At 47.9% G+C, this 17,096-nt stretch overlaps 1 protein-coding gene across 9 annotated transcripts in view; it reads left to right on the top strand.

Moving 5' to 3' along the window:
• Positions 1-17,096, top strand: part of FRMD4A (FERM domain containing 4A) — a 612,832-nt gene that overhangs the window by 319,402 nt on the left and 276,334 nt on the right. For 2 of the 9 annotated variants that reach the window (XM_045464717.1, XM_045464719.1), the window contains exon 1: positions 7,961-8,191. The exons of 5 other annotated variants lie outside the window; for them this stretch is intronic. In XM_045464717.1, the coding sequence (XP_045320673.1) occupies positions 7,976-8,191 (216 nt within the window). In that variant the 5' untranslated portion in view covers positions 7,961-7,975. Of the gene's footprint in view, positions 1-7,960; positions 8,192-8,470; positions 8,645-17,096 lie in introns of those variants that run through there. 2 more of the 9 variants (XM_045464718.1, XM_045464720.1) reach the window with 1 other exon arrangement.

Raw genomic sequence — 17,096 nt, 5'->3', positions numbered from 1 at the left:
CCAAGATTGGCGGGACATCAAAGAGATCCAAACAGAGCATTTTAAGTGGTTGATACAAGTACCTGGCAGGCTCTCCCTCCTTCCTCACCTGTCCACCTGCACTTTGGGTCCGGCCTGCTTTGTTCTCCTTCAGTGTTCCATCCAGCCATGAGCCACGCCCCCCACACACCCGCCGGCTTGCCTTGCTGCCTATCTTTTGGTTTGCTCTCTCTCCGTGTAGTTTCTGGCCTCCTGGTCCACTCCAACTCTGGATTCATTATTCACAGACATTTTGATTAAATCCTGGATGACTCTATCTGTGACCACTGCCCTGATTTCCTAGCCATGATTAGGCTAGACCTCAAACATCCCCAGTATAGCTCTTAGTTTTTCCCAAGCTCTGTTGCTAATTCCTAACCCACCTCTACTCTCCTCGGTCAGCCACGGAGGCAGAAAAGATCGTGCTACCTATAGTCAGGCTGCTTTAAATGGTTCCAGAAAGTAGCCCTCCATGTGAACACTTTTATTTCTAGAGATCTTAACGAGAAAAGTAGACTATTAAATTCTTCCAAGGTAGTGTAGGCAACTTACCACGTCGATAAGTTTATTATCCTGAAACAGACCTAACTTTGAATATATATCAAAGGACTTGCCTTTTGGCTCCCTTGGAATGTGTAATACCAAAGTCGAATGGATGGATTAATCCAGTCCCCACTGACCAACTCAAGTAAAGAACTCATGGTTGCTTTTTGCTTTGTTTTACGCATTTTGGGATTTTCTGTCATTGTTATGGATGCTTTTCCGTGAGAGAACTTTTCTTAGCTGTAGCCAATGGGATGGACTGGTATAAAAGGGATTTTCTGCCACCGTCGTGTTAGACTATGGTCTCTAGAATCAGGCGTAGCTCTAGGCTTGTTGAAGTCCTGACCTCCGGACTCAGTGATACTGATGACACAGAGCACTGGGGTTGGGACAATGTGGTGGTCAGCAGACAGTCTCCCGGCTGGGTTCTTGGCATTGCCAGACATCTTTTGCATCTCTGCTTTCTTGTCCCCACTCCCCTCCCCGCCACCCACCGGAGAAAAGCATTCTAAGGAAGTGAGAGAAAAATGTAGCCTTCAAAATGGCTTCCCAAAGTCGTTAGCTCACCAAAATTGCCTCTGACCCACAAGAGCTGCATTGACCCCACCTACATTAGGAAGACCATTTCATTCCCATTCATCAAGCCTCCCGCATTGCCTTTGTCATAGTGTGTCATGTCTTCATTACTGAGTAAGAAAGGGGACGGAGGCGTGCCCCGATATGCCTGCTCCTTGAGAAGCCACGACAAGCATAACAGAACTTCCTGTCAGGGAAATTCATCTACCGGGTAGACTTTAGGAAGTCATGTCACCCAAGAGCAGCAGGAAAAGCCACAAGCCCACGCTTTTCTCTAAAATACACATTTTCATTCATGCCATAGTCATTACATTTGTATTAAGTTCAAGTGCTAAGGACTTTCTAAAAAGATTGCCAAATGAGAAGGAATTTTAGTGAGGAAATGGACTTTACTGGAAATGAACAACACATTTTCTTAAAAAGCTCCTAATATAAGTAACGCAGTATTATAAACAATGCAATAGCCACAGTTGTGTCAAGGGCTAGGATGAATGTAAGCCCTAGGTAAAAACTAGTGTTCTTACCCCGGTTTACCTCTTAATCAGTTTTACTTGCCTTCCTTTGTGTCTAGTTAACTTCCTCCCTGCTCGCTCATCCTCCAACCTCTTCACACCTCTAGACACAAGTTTTCTAGTGTCTTCCCTGTTCCCACGTGGAGGGAAAGTGTGGATGATCTGTCAACAAACGTCCTGTGAGAATTAACACGTCTTCCTCTGTGAGAGGACGCAGAAGCGGTTCTCAAGCAGGCACACCCTCCTTTTTGTGGGACCAGGATCCCCAACCTTATAACTTCACCCCCCGACCGGCCCCAAACCTGTGTTCTTCCGAGTGGTTCTTGACTCCTAAGCAAAGCAAAGCATCTGTTGTCTTGTTTTGTTTTGTTTTGTTCCCAGAAAGCCATGATCTCATAAACACATGCTCGCAAAATATATGCTCAAAAATCATCCTTGGCCACTAAGTTCATGGAAACCAAATAATAAGAGATCAAGAAAAGAGGAGCTGAGAGCATTTCATTTCTCATTCAGGGCCTGGACTGATGGAATTCAGACGGCCCTGATTGTATTTCTGTTGGGGGCCTGGCATGTATATGAGAACTTGCTTTCGTGACCACAGTAATTGATGGGATGACATCACTTTTCGGGCCTCAGGACCACTTGTAGAATGGTTGGTGGAGCGTGAAGGGGAGTATTCTAAACATAGCTCTTGGCATACTGCTCTGGAAGTGCCTGAGCCAGAGGGCAGCTCCTGTCTCCCTTCTACTTTCCCAGGGATGCAAAATATTTTTATACACACGGCCAAGAGTTTTTTTAAAAAAAATTATTCTCCCAAATGAACGGGGTGAGGTCCCTCGCTTTTATATAAATGGGCCTCTTGGGTTCTCAGGTTGAGGAATGATGCAGCGATGACTCTTTGTCAGAGCTGGGACATCTTCCAGACCCAAATATGGGATCAAATATGTTAGCGAGCGGCCCTGAAACGCCCCTCGATTTCAAAACATTGTTTGGGTTTGGGTTTAGCACATCGCCCACTCGCTTAACCATACAAGTGCTATTTCTAAATATCCTTTTCCCAAAGAGCTGGCGCTGGGATGAGAGATAGACAAATGGGAACATCCAATAGGGCTTGGACTTTTGCCCCGATGGTGGGCGTGAGAGGGTCAGGATCGGAAGGAAGGCAAGGTGGAGGGAGCGGTCTCAGAAGGAGGAGGAAATTCTGGGCTTTCTGGTGTCCTCCGCCCCCGTTTCCCCAGAGTCCCTCTGCGGGCTCGGTCAGGGGGGCTGGCAGCCAGCCCCTGGGAGACACCCTTCCCACGTGCTGCTGCCCTCCCTGCACTCAAAGGCATGTCACAGAATGTGACTAGGAAAGCAAGAACATGACCACCTCATGCCCACTAGGTTGGATCTAGTCACAAAGACAGGCAGCAAGATGGTTGGCGAGGATGTGGAAAAACTAGAGCCTTCCAGCACCGCTGGAGGGAATGCAAGACGGTGCGGCCACTGTTGAAAACAGCTTGGCGGTTCCTCGGAAGGTTACGCACAGAGTTGCCATATGATCCCACAATTCCACGCCTAGGGTGTCTGCCCGAGAGAACCGAAAAACATACATCTCCACGGACACATGTGCGTGAGTGTCCACAGTGCTCTGTGTGCCCAATAGCACGCAAGTGGGAACAACCGAAATGCCCCCCCCCACCGCCGTGGGTGAATGGACAAATAAAATGTGTGTGAGCTGTCTGGACGATGGAACTGTATTCACCAAGAGAAAGAAGGGAACTGTGGAACGTGCTTCAGCGTGAATGAACCTTGAATGCATTACGCTAAGTGAAAGAAGCCGGTCGCAGAGATCGCGCTTCTAGAACATTTTCGGGAAGAGGCTGGGGGTGGGAGGGAGGAGTGAGGAGTGGTAGTGCTAGCTCATGGGTACCGGCTTTCGTTTTGGGGTGATGAGAAAGTTCTAAAATTCGAGGGTGGCGATGGTTGCATGGCCCTGGGAATACACTAAAAAAAAAAACACAGCTTACATGGGTGGCGACTGTGGACATAAATTACATCTTAACGAAGTGTCGGGTTTTTTAAGAATACCAACAAAGAAGTAGGGGCCGCCTTCGTTTACAGAATAAAGCTCTGCCCCAGACCAGTATTTCGGTTTACACATGGGGATTTAATAACAAAAGCATTCGGTGGAAGGAAAGAACAAAATGTGCAACAAATTTAAGCCTAAGTTTGAGTCCCGTGTTGGAAGCCAGGAGGCGAACGGAGAATTAAAACGCCAGCTAGTAGCGGAGAACTGAAATGGCCCACACGTGGCACAGAAGTGTCAATTGCAAAACCCAAAAGAAAATCGGCTTTCTGTGCAACCTGGAAGTATGGTGGATGAGTGTGTCTGAACATACCCCAGCTTCCCCCTCACTGTTGCAGACTCGTTTATTTTCCAACACCTCCTGGGGCACCTGGGCGGCTCTGTCGGTCAAGCGTCTGACTCACGGTTCTGGCTCAGGTCATGATCTCGCGGCTTCCTGGGTCCAAGCCCCACGGCAGGCTCCGCTCTCTCTCTCTCCCTCCCTCTCTGCCCCTCCCCCAGTCACGCCGTCTCTGTCTCTTTAAAATAAATAAAGAAACTTAAGAATAAATTAAATTACAAAAAACCTTATCTTCCAGCACCTTCTCAGGTTCACTTTGGAGTCCCTTGTCCATTGATCCTTGCTCTTCCAAGAAAACGATCTGCTTGGAGTAAGGCCTTAATTCTGGTTGAAATGTCTTCGTATTGGAGCTCCACTGGACCGGGTTTGATGTGGGAGAAACTACCCTTGACCTTCAAATTCTGTAAGATACAACAAAACGTTTCCAAGATAATCTTTTTAAAAAGCGCTGTCTGTGCCTCCCAGCAGCTGACTTTGACCTGACACAGAGCGTTGGACTCCTCCAGTCAATCCGACGGCTGACATTTTCTAAAATAGGTGGCAGCAAATAATCACTGAATAATTAAGACGGGTTCCATTAGAATTCATTTCTGAATACATTTCTTGGGCTGCTATAGATATGTTTCTCCGTGTGCACACAATTTCCTGTATCTCTAACGTGTTTGCAGATTTTGTTCCTAATTGTGCCGCGTATTACTTTCAACTTAGAGTTTTTCCGAGTTCTTCTCAAGGCGGTAATTGTGTCCGAAAATATCTCTAGAGTCAGGCAAAGGCATTTATTGCTTTGCAAAGAATTCCTCCGTCTTTGCGAATACAGCGAACGAGAGTCTGAAAGCAGGGACGGAAACTCCTGGACGCAGGGATGGTGATGAACGGCTGAACCAGGTGGGGAGCAGCTGGGAGGGGTGGGGGAGACATCGAGGTCAGTGCCCTGCGGTGGCCCCGTGTGTGGTGCAAGGGCCCCACCTGCCCCTCCTGCCTTCGCCCTGGGCGGGAACTCCTGGCTTCACTATGCCCACCTCCTTCCCACGGTCAGCACCTGATTTAGACCTTCCAGCCTCGGTCCCTTCCCAAATATGGAACCACAGGACCAAGACTTTGGCTTTCGCTTGTGATGTCCCCCAAGGGCATACAAGAGGCCAACACTCAGCAGCTAACCCAATCCTGCCAACTGACTCAATCCTCAGACTCTTTCCACCCCCAAACATTAGCAAAAAGTCTCCTGAAAGGAGGGGTGATTCTGTAGTCGCTCTTAATGACATCTTCCTGGGATCTCAGATGCTGTTCCTCACCCCGTAGACACACACCCACGACGACACTGACCGATCATTCTTTAAAGTTCTGTGAGTAACTGTCTAAGTGGTAAACTGCCCAGGAAACCCCGACTTTCTATTATTTTCAAAGAAAGAATAAAGAACGTGGTTAAAAAGAGGTGGAGTCAGCAGGACAAACGCAGTTTCCTCTTTTGACTGGTGAGCCCTGAGGTCATGTCCCTGGTCTGTCACGATATTCACGTGGTCTGGGCAGGTGACTGCCACCCTCTGCCCTATAATTTTCTGCTCCAGATGCACACGCAGGCAGACAAACAGAAGGACACACAGATATACATACACACGTGGACACACAGACATGCACACAGAGGCAGACACATTTGTATCTAATTGCTTTGAGCATTCGTTCGAAATCCTTTTAAAAGCACGGGGCTCCGCGGTCAATGGCAACGGTGCTATCTGCCCGCGCAGCCTCTCAGAGGCCGTTGGGGAAGCTGCCTGTCAAAGTCTGAATTATCGACCTCGAATCTAGGGCAGAAGCAGATACAGCTGAAGACACCAGGCCAGCGAAAGGGGTCATCAGTGTCCCCCACCAGCACATCTGCTGAAATTACCAGGCTCCACAGAGGACATCTCCGTCCTCTGAGTGAGAAAGATTTCAGGCCAGTTTAAGTCTCGCCGTTCTCAGGCATTAATATGTTTTTATCCAGGCATGTTTTTAAAAGCTCATTATGGCACCTTTGTACTTCAAAGATTCCCAGACCATAAGCTAAATATATATTTAACTTGAAAAAAATGTTTAAAGTCGCATTGTTTAATCACAGAGCAAAACAGTGCCTTTAAAACTGTCCCTATCTATTCCATAATTACATGCTTTGGATAAGAGCCTGGTTCACAGCCAAAACCCCCAGAGGATGGAGAGTATGAGCTTAGGGACAGGCAAACGCTAACTATGATGTCGTTTGCCTTTGTTTTTTCTTGAGAATTCCAAGGTGGTTAACTAATGTTAATGGAGCAATCATTTTCCACATACTATTTGATTTTTAGTTTTGCTTTTTTTCTCTTTCTTTTTCTTTCTTCCTCCCTTTCTCTCTCTCTCCCTCTCTGTCTCGATAAAACAATCTCTGCGGATGGACTGTTGGTAGAAAAACAAGATTCCTTAGTCAGTATCCCCTTACCTTTGACGACGGGGTATGTGAAAATGAAGGAATAATACACAGGAATGAGGGGCGCCTGGGTGGCTCAGTCGGTTAAGCGTCTGACTTCAGGTCAGGTCATGATCTCACAGTCCGTGAGTTCGAGCCCCACGTCGGGCTCTGTGCTGACAGCTCGGAGCCTGGAGCCTGCTTCAGATGCTGTGTCTCCCTCTCTCTCTCTCTTCCCCTCCCCCACTCATGCTCTGTTTCTCCCTGTCTCAACAATAGATAGGCCTAAAAAATTTTCTTAAAAATACAGGAATCAAATCATGCATAATGTTTTACCCTAGAACCATTACTCGTAGGAAGATGATGAAACTCATCAAAGAAGGGTTTAAATGAAAGTGCTCTTCACGTATTAATTAAATGAATGAATGCATCTATCCCTAACCAAAGGAAAAGGGATTAAGAGAAGATGATTTAGACAAACACCAACTTTGAAATGATCACAAGAGGTTGGTATGATCAGGGCTAGGTGTGTCCTTGATTTACGTGATCATGGTAAGTGCTAAAAAAAAAAAAAAAAAATTAAAATCAGCTTCATGCCACAGCCTGTGTTATCCACTCTAAGTATATCATCTCATTTAATCCTCACAACAACCCCGTGGGCTCAGTATGATGCTCATCTTACAGATAAAGAAATAAGTCAGAGAAGTTAATTAACTTGTCTAAGGTCACACAGTAAGCGGTAGGGCCAAATTCAAACTCAAGTACGTCCGACTCCAGGATGGTCCAGTAGGTTAGTGAGCTGAGCTTGACTACTTTTCTGACGACACTTAAGTTTTGAATTAAAGAGACAAGATAATCAATCAGTTAATCAATGGAAAGAATGTACAGGAGGAAAAATGTGCCGTGGTGGCCACCACAGTTCTTCGGGGCCATGCAATCAAAATTGTGTCAAGACTAAACATGCCCCTTTTCTTGTGTTGTGACTCAGTCTTCCCCTACACCTTGTCTGCCCTCCCCACTTTGGATCTCACCTTTTGGCCTATAACCTATTGAATTAGGGTACAGATGCCCTTCTGAAACAAGGTTAAAAATGATCCAAACTCAAAAAACTTAATCAACATGGCAAGTAGCTGTACCCTGTTTAAGTGGATGCCTTTCCTCCGGCTAAGGTCTTCATAGGGCTTATCCAACGCGTGGTAGTGTCACAAGAACGTTGGCAGAAAATGACCCGTTACGGGGAGAAATGAGATATGTTGACTTTGCCTCCTTTATCTACTTTCCTCCAAAATCACAGACGTTGATATTAAATCTGATAGATAAGTTTTCTTACAGCCCTTTTAATCCTAACGTAAACTTGGGAAATTGCCAAACAAAATGCCTGGGTTTTTGCCAAGTGCCCACAGAAAGCGCAATCTCTCCGGTGTTGATGTAAAACTGGACGTTTTGCTTCGCCAACGCAGACGCTCTTTGGTTCTCTGAGTTTTAAAGAGTTAAGAGGATAGATGGAATGCCTTGGGAATGTTGGCAGGGGAGACCCGAGCTCTTTCTCCTTTGCTTCTCTGCTTCTCACCCTGGACGGAATCTCGAAACCACGAGAGCACGGGGATGACTCTGGGCTTACGCCGTTCCCTACTTTCTGGTTCGACCTGCCCCCAAACCTGGCTCTACGTCCCCAGCAGCCCACGGACAGGGAGGGATGGCGTGCGATTATCTGCAGGGTGAGGCCTATTTTTACCTTGTCCCTGGTGAGTTCCCAGAGCCAGGGAGAAAACGTTTCGATTTATGAGCCATTTGCTAATCCTTGAGGGAAAACAGTCCCTGCAGATTAGTGAGGGTAGAGGGAAGGTAGGAGGAGAGGAGATTGGGGCAGAGGAAGCAAGAGTTATTTTGACCGCATTTTTCCCTTGCCTGATTAAATCTCGGTGACATTTGAACTTTGCTTTGCTAAAAGAACACAGCCCTGGATGTGGGGGCCTGGGACCAGAGGGGTAAAGGCGGGGCCTGGGGCTGGCATGGCTGGAGGGCCGCTTGGCTCAGAGGACCTGCTATGTAGCCGGGGCCGTCTGGTTCGGGGCCTGACTTCCCAAGCGCTGAGGACGTGTCGAGGGGGACACCTTCGGGTCCTGCAGCTGATGCTGAAGCCATGGTGCATCTCCAGGGCCGTCTACCAGGTGGGACCGGAAGCTCCTCTCACATTTCTTTGCAGCCGAAGAAATCAGTGGGGGATGGTGGGGAAGGGGTATAAGCTGCTGTCACGTTTTTAGGACCGTAAAGTGTGTTGTAATAATGTGGGCGCGGCTAACATTAATGGAACACCGTCTTCCAGGAGCCAGGCACCGTGAGGTGCTTTGTAAGCGGTTCAGTTTTCCAAACAGCCTGATGTAGTTGGTACTTCAGTCACCATTTTGAGATGAGGTTATTGAAATTCAGAGGTTACTGTTAGTAGATGACAGAGTCCTGTGATTTTGTTTAAGTTTATTTTAAAGTTTATTGATGTATTTATTTTGAGAGAGAGAGAGAGCAAGAGAGAGAGAGAAAGGAAGGGGCAGAGAGAATCCCAAGCAGGCCCTGCACAGTCAGCGCAGAGCCCGACCTGGGGCTCAATCTCATGATCCGTGAGACAACGATCTGAGCCGAAACCAAGAGTCGGATGCTTAACCAACTGAGCCGCCCAGGCACCCCCAGAATCCTGTGATTTAAAGCAAGGTTTTTCCGGCTGTAAAGACAAGGATGCCCTTTCCATGAGTTCATGTTCCTCTTACCCAAGAGATGCTGTTTTTCTCAAAAGATGTGTATCTGTGTGTGTGTGTCTGTGTGTGTGTGTATGTGTGTGCATCTGGGTGTTGGGGGTGGTGACCAGCTGGTAGGGAGCATGTGGCCGTGGGACAGGAGGCAAGGAGGGAAGAACACCGAGGAACGGTACTGAGTCTCTGTCCTCACCTCCCCGCCCTGTGGTGGCTTCCCCAGCAGCTTCCAAAGTCAGACATCCATAAACAGCCGCTTTTTCTCAAGACAGAGTGTCTTCTGCAGGAGGGTGGCCCTCTGAGTCCACTGGCCAGAGGTGCAGAGCCCTTCACAGGGAGATGACAGGGCCTGCTTTCCTCATCTGTCCACCCAGACTGGTGCCATGAAGCCAAAGTCCCCACTTGCTACGGGGACTTCCCCAGTCCAGACTGTGAGGAAGGACGCAGACCCACAGGGGGAGGGGGGGAGGGGGCGCAAAGGCAGAGTGGCAAGTGGCAAGGGGGAGCTCTTCCCCTGACTGTTTCTCGAAAAGGCAGTGATACACGAGCTCTTCCTCCGTTGATGGTTTTCACAACCTAGTTTCCCTCACTAAGCCGACTTGAGTGGTTTTGCTGTCTCCGTCAGCTGGCTCATCACACCCCTCGGCACCAAGGACACACAGCTGGTCTTTGTATTTTTAGGTGTCACTTGGTGGCATATGATCCCTTAATGAGCTGCAATGGCCAAACAGTGCAGGGCCGGGTGGCCACCCCTCCCCCACCCCTCCCCATGGAATGTCTGGACTCACTGAGGGGACATCTCCTTGCAAGACGTGCCCAGGAGCCCTGTGTTGACTTCACAGAGGGGACACAGCCCTCCAGGATTCTCACCCTTGGTTTTTCATCACCCCATTGGCCAACGGTCTGAAGACGGTTCAGGCAGAAATTTTCCAGAATGCTTGTGTTTGAAGGGCCCATACCCGGAGTTTTACCACAGGCGGCAAATCTATCTGTAATAGATCATGAAAGGAACTTGAGAGCGAATCTGACAGCAATCTGAGAAATGTACGTGGCATTTCCAAATGATGAGTTGTGAATCTGAAAGAAGGCTGGGAAAAGTCTCCCGGGAGCAGTCACGTGGGTGGTTTGTCCATTTGAAGCTTTTCCTGAACCCCTGGTTGGCGTTTGGTAGAATTCCCGAGTCAGGAAAGTTCCGTCTTCTTAGTTGTTGCTCTGATTGCACGTGAGTTTGGGGGTCCTGGTTCCCCACCTCCATCTCCCACTTTACCTCTTGTCTGTCTTCTCTTGTGTCTCATCGAGTTACATAAAAACTAAGACTCTCGGGGTGCCTGGGTGGCTCAATCAGTAAAGCGTCCAACTTCGGCTCAGGTCGTGATCTCGTAGTTTGTGGGTTCGAGCCCCACATTGAGCTCTGTGCTGACAGCTCAGAGCCCGGAGCCTGATTCGGATTCTCTGTCTCCCTCTCTCTCTGGCCCTCTCCTGCTCGCCCCCTGTCTCTGGCTGAGCCGGGCTGGTCGGCCCAGGGGCAGACGCCTGTAGCCCGCACGGCCTTGTCCACGGCCGGCAGGTAGTGCCCACAGGTGCAGCCGGGAAGCCGCCAGGAATGCCGGCCTGAACCAGTTCACTGACCCCGGGGGCCAAGTTGGCCAGTTCGCAGCCTGCGGGGCCAAGGTGAGGAGGAGGGCTGCCCAAAGCCGAAAGGGGCTGGCCGGACCAGGGGTGGTCTGAGTAGTTCCAGAGCGGACCTGCCGTCCCCTGGCGATTTTACCTGCTCCCAACCCCCACTCACGCTGGCAAGCAGGATTGGCTTGAAGGGACATTTAACACCAAAGACTGGCATCTCCTCGAGAGCTCACAGTCTCCTGGGGAAGAGTTGAAAAAGCAAATAATTGCATTTCGACTAGTAGAGTCTTCAAGGGAAGAGAAGGGAGAAACTAACTTTGGTCAGGGAAGACGTTACCAGAAAACCTTGTCTCTGTCCTAGCCTTTGCTTCCCGCCATATAGAGAGGGGGTGACAGTTCAAAGCGGTGCCCGGATTGAGTGAGAGCACGTTTGCGGAAGGGAGGGGTACACACGAAAGCATGTACGAGGGGGACAGACTGTTTTTCAATATACTGTATTCCTTCTGGTCTTTATCTTGGGAAAAATTCATCACGAGTGCCTTTATGTATTAGGGATAAGGGGTGACTAATGGCCATTCCTGTATGTTTTGTTTAGTTAACCGGGGAAACTACGTGTTCTCCTCTATTCACACACTGCTTCCACACTCAGGGCACTTTGGGCATCAGGTGTGGGGTTTTCCACACCAAGCAACTGGGGTGCAGACAGGTTAGGAGCTCAGACCCACAAGAGCTCCCCCCCCGAGACACCAGTCGCAAGTGGTAGGTCCCCCGTTACCCACGACTTCTGTCCCACTCGGCTACAAATCAGAGGTTCCCCTGACCCCATTCTTGGACGCCATCATTGCTAGAACAGCTCACAGAACTCAGAGAAACACTTCTTACGTTTACCAGTTTATTATATGAGAAAGGACGTGACAAAGGATATAGATGGACAGCCAGATGAAGAGATAACGCAGGGCGGGATCTGGGAGGATCCTGGGCTCCTGTCCCCTTGGAGTTTGGGTTGTACCGCCTTCCCGGCAGCTAGCTGTGTTCGCCAGCCTGGAAGCTCTCTGAACCCAGTACTTTGGGGACGTTTATGGAGGCTTCATCATGAAGGCATGATCAAGTATCAACGCCATTTCCAGCCCCTCTCCCCTTCTGGGAGGACGGAGGGTGGGGCCGAAAATTCCAAGCTTCTATTTATGGCTTGGTCTTTCTGGTGACCAGCCCCCATCCGGGAGCCCACCCAGAGGCGCCTCATTAAAACAAAAGACGGCCTGCTACCACCCAGGAAATTCCAGCGGATTTAGGAGCTCTGCGTCAGGAACCAGGGTCAAAGACCAACTATTAGATCAGAAGATGTTCCTTGCACTCTAATCACTTAGGAAAATTACAAGGGTTTTAGGAGGTCTATGGCAGGAACCGGGCGCAGAGACCAATATATATATTTTTTCTATTGTTTCATGGTCATGGTTTCATGGCTCACAGTCTCCCCATTGGCTAAAGTGATGGCTGTCAATCTCTGAGTGACCTTTAGATTCAACTGGGAAGATTTTCGTTTCTTTTCTTTTCTTTTTTACTAAAAAAAATTTTTTTTAAGTTTATTCATTTTGAGAGAGACAGAGAGAGCGAGCGGGGGAGGGGCAGAGAGCGAGGGAGAGAGAGCTCCCAAGCAGGCTCCACACTGTCAGCGGGGAGCCAGATGTGGGGCTCGAACCCACACGCCGTGAGATGGTGACCCGAGCCGAAGAAAGGAAAATCACAGCACATGACAAATGTTGGAGAGCTGGCAAATACCGTAAGCATCACGAAATCCAGAGAAAAGGCACGTCCACTAACGAACTGCCTGACACCTCTCTGTCTTCCTTCTTTGCCCTGCACCTTCGGACTGCCCAGTCTTTGATCTCTTTTTCACGAGGCAGTAAGTCTGTCTTCCTCCAGCACGGCTGATCACAATGGGTCCCTTCATCACTGTTGGGTTAGAAAGGTTTCTTTCTGGGCCATAACTCATCGTGGGAAAGAGCGTGCAAGTTTTTCAGACGGCCGTCAAATTTGGAAAGCCTTCTGCCAAGCTTCCTTTCCATAGGATCTGTTACCAAACATACTTGTTGCTTATAGTAAAAGCACACGCGTGTGCCCTCGAAACACAGGAATGGTGGGAAAATTCGATTATCTTCTACTTCCTCTGATAAGGAAAAAAAATTATAGGATGCTTTTGTAATTGTGTATATTGTATAGTATGAACATACTCCTGCCGGGGGGGACATCTTCCACTTTTATTAGGGGTTATGAGAAACTAACTCTTCACTTATAATTTTACCGGTCTGATGGTCGGAAGGTTTCTCCACAGACTAGCTTCTGTCTCCTAGCATTTTTTGTTTGTGTGCTGTTGTTTTGTTTTTTGAGAAAGAGAGCACCCATGGGGAGAGGGAGAGACACAATCTTAAGCAGGCTCCACACCCAGTGAGGAGCCCCACACGGGGCTTCATCTCATGACCCTCGGATCATGACCTAAGAGGAGATGAAGCGTTGGACGCTCAACCGACTGAGCCACCCAGCCACTCCTGACTTCTAGCATTTTAAATATTATTTCTCCCGTGTGGACGGAGTTCACGTACCTCATAGCCAAGTGCTATAACATGTAGTAACATCCACATAAGGTCTCTCTCTGGACTGATGTGGACAACACAAGGCGTCGGCACCCAGGGGTCAGGAACCTGGCCGGAATCCATTTCTACACCGGTACCTCTCACCTCTATCTTTTCATAGCTAGAAATGAGTGTGGAAAGAGCCGTGAGTCATAACTGGTGACGATGAAAATAAGTTGCTTGTGCAAAGACGGGCGTGTGCACATGTTGCTGGGAATAGTCCTGGTGACCTGGGAGAGACCCCAGGAAGTGAAGAGCCCTGGAGTTTAAGCTTCACGACGAATGCCCTTCTGTGCCCTCCCAGCCACCTCCCATTCCCCCCCTGGTCGTGCAGTATGAATTATAGGAAAAATAAAATAAATAAGACCAACAACCTGAATTATTACCATGCCATAAATTGCTTCTGGCCCCAGAGATGTGGATCACATATGCAAGGCATATGTGAGCCTGTTTTAGATTGTGATTTTATTTTTCTAAGTTGGATGTCATCGGTTTTTAGAAATGTTTTTATCTTTTTATTTTTGGTCTATTTGCAGAAACTGCACCCTTCATGACGGCTGTCAGCTCGGTTTCTGCTTTTTATTTTCTAAGGCCCGCCGAACAAAGCACAAAAGCGGCAACATACCTGGTCCTCCTGATTTGGGGATAGAAGCTGCGTCAGAGAAAGCAGGACTAGGAAAATGGCCCAGGGCACATTCCCACCTTCCTGCGAGAAGTGTGGTCTGTTCCATGGTTTTCACATCATCCGTGTTCACCCAGCACCACTGCTTCTGGGAGGAAATAGGGACGAGTGGCTCTAGTGACCACCCAAGTGCCAGGAATCGGGGAAGAGTCCTTTTTAAATTACATGTTCCAGTTCCATCTCCCCACCCCCCACCGCCCCCCAGCTCTTTGTGGCTGGGAGCCGGGGCCACAAGGCTCCGGACACACACACACACACACACACACACACACACACACACACACACCGTGGTTAGCGAGCTAATCCATGCAAGGGCCCTACCATCCTGGGATAGCACTAGTGGTCAGAGAGAGAGGTTCCTGTGTTTTCTTCCTAGGACAGATTGTGTTTCTGAAGCTGAGAGGTTCTAGAAATTGAACAGTTTGAAGGTTCTACTTTGCCATCTGTCTGCATGATTAGTTATAGTGATGTCAGTGCCACATTCTCCTAATGACGAGCAAGTCCTCTAAAATGAGATCGGGGTTCCAGTGATTCATTCGTATCTTCTGAAACAACTAATACAACCAATCTGGGGCCAGTGGATCTTGCCATGATTCCAGCAAACGTTTCCACATGTGGAAAGTGAGGCTTTGATTCTCAATTTGCTATTTTTGCTTTTCCCCTTTCATCATTGTGTTATGGCAATGTATGTTTTCAAAGGGCTGTGCCCTTTGTATTATTTAATGCCTACATATGGCGTGGGGCTTAGCCTTTCCTCCAGTGATCTATAACATGTGTTATGGGTAAAGGAGGAAAAAAAAAAAAGGCTCGCACCAAGAAGAACAATTAGCTAATTTATCATACGCCTTTCTAACTTTTGTCAGATCTGCACATTTCTGTGCTTTAACCTTTTCTGCCACTCTTTGGCTGGTGTCTTGTCAGTAAAGGATGACGTGTTTGCATTTCCACCGGTGCTTGAATGTCACGCACCCCGTCTTTTGCAACGGTTCGTTCTTATATGGACACGGAAGCACGTCTTTGCAATCAGACCAGGAGCAAAACTCCCTTTCTTGCGTTTTCCAATGCTTCTTTGATGTGGACAGTGTTTGCAAAGAATGTAAGAGCTCAGTTTTTACTTTGTTCTTAAAATATTTTTTGAGTCTGACATGGGGTGTGTTTTCATCGTCCTGGAAGGCATTTTCTTTGGTTCCAGTAAGAAAGTAATACTTTGGAGGTTTAAAAAGCTGTCGGTTACAACATCAAGCATGTCTCCCTTTGGGTCAGTTCCTTCTAACACATGCGAATCTACTTTCAAAGCTCTGTGGAAATCAACTCAGAATTTCAGCTTTGGACCAATCTCAGACTCCCTTTGGAGGAGCTCCTAAATCCTACTTAGGTAAGGCCTGCAGATAGTAATCCCACTGAATGGGGAGTAGCCTGTTTTCCCTTGAATCGTACATTTGTTTGGGTGTCTCTTGGGTTTGGGGCTGATAGGGTCCATGGGGGATCTAATTTCTCTGCCATTGCCATGAAAAAAAAAAAAGACATTGAACTATATGGAGAGTTTTTGCCTAATATCCTCACAATGTCCTATTCTTCCCAAACTGGTATCTTTTCAAGATCTCATCAATGGAGAGAGAATTGCTCACACTTCTTAACTTCAAGAAAACTACACATGCTTATCTTTTTATAGTTTACCCAGTACTTTCAAAAAAAATTGCTTTAGTGTTCTTATTTATTTTTGAAGGAGAGAGAGAGACAGAGCATGAGCAGAGGAGGAGCAGAGAGAGAGGGAGACATAGAATTTGAAGCAGGCTCCAGGCTCTGAGCTGTCAGCACAGAGCCTGATGCGGGGCTCGAACTCACGAATCATGAGATCATGACCTGATCTCATGATAAGTCGGATGCTTAACCAACTGAACCACCAGGGTGCCCCTTACCCAGTATTTTCAAATGCTCTCCCTTCTTTTTGATTCTCCACACCACTGGAAGGTGTCATAAGTAAGGCTTATAAGTAAGGCCCAGGGAAGCTTGTGGCTGGCCTCCTGTAGGGAAGGATCTCAGAAGCGATGCTAGATGTTTGCTCCGGGGAGATGCCCCGCTATGCAAATTCGGGTTGATTCTGAGTAGTCTCTTCAACAGAGTCGGTTGGTATTCCAAGTTACATTTCTAGCTTTTACAGTGATTCTGGGTATGGCGTATGTCTGCCTCAGCTTCCCTAATAATTAAGTACAGATTCGCTCATTCACTGATGTGTCTGCTCATTCCTCTAACAAATAATGAGCGAGCACCTACTATGCGTTAAGTATTGGCTGTGTTCTGGAGACGGGATGGTGAAAAAAACCAAACATGACTCCATATTCTTATAAAGGTTATGTTCCAACGGTGGAGATCTGACATTCATTCCTCCACTAGTGCTAATACAATAATTATACAAACTCACGTGAATTTACAATCATGGGTCAACGCTTTGAGGACAAGGTACCTGGTGGTCTAAGAGGGTACACCACAGGGGAACTTGGCTGTTCTCAGTTGTTCAGGAAGTGTTCTTGAAGAGGCAACACATGAGCAGAGATCTTAGAGACAAGTGGGGTCAACAAGGCAAAGGGGTAAGAGGGGGAAATCACACTAGGCATGTGCAGGAATCACATTACCTACTGACCCAGAGTTGCTGCAGCAGACAGGAGGACAAGGATACTGGATTTGTGATGCTTAACGATCACGTGCCCTTATTTAATAAGTGCAACGTGTTTTATTATCATTTACAATCGGGGTGACTGTGCTGCTGGACCTGTGTGGTCACTGGATGCTTTTCACTAAGCGTTGTCCTACCCCACCCTTGGACCTTCTGAAAACCAGCTGGCCTATTTGGGGAGCCTCACCAACCAGCCTCAGCTGGAAATTTGCTTCTTTCCCAAGGGTATGAGCTCATTCCCACACCAGATGGGTTCCCAGTAAATGATTG

The sequence above is a fragment of the Leopardus geoffroyi genome, chromosome B4, assembly GCF_018350155.1.
Source record: "Leopardus geoffroyi isolate Oge1 chromosome B4, O.geoffroyi_Oge1_pat1.0, whole genome shotgun sequence".
NCBI lineage: Eukaryota > Metazoa > Chordata > Mammalia > Carnivora > Felidae > Leopardus > Leopardus geoffroyi.
Note: the sequence above shows the minus strand (reverse complement) of the source record. Positions and strands in the feature narration are given on the sequence as shown.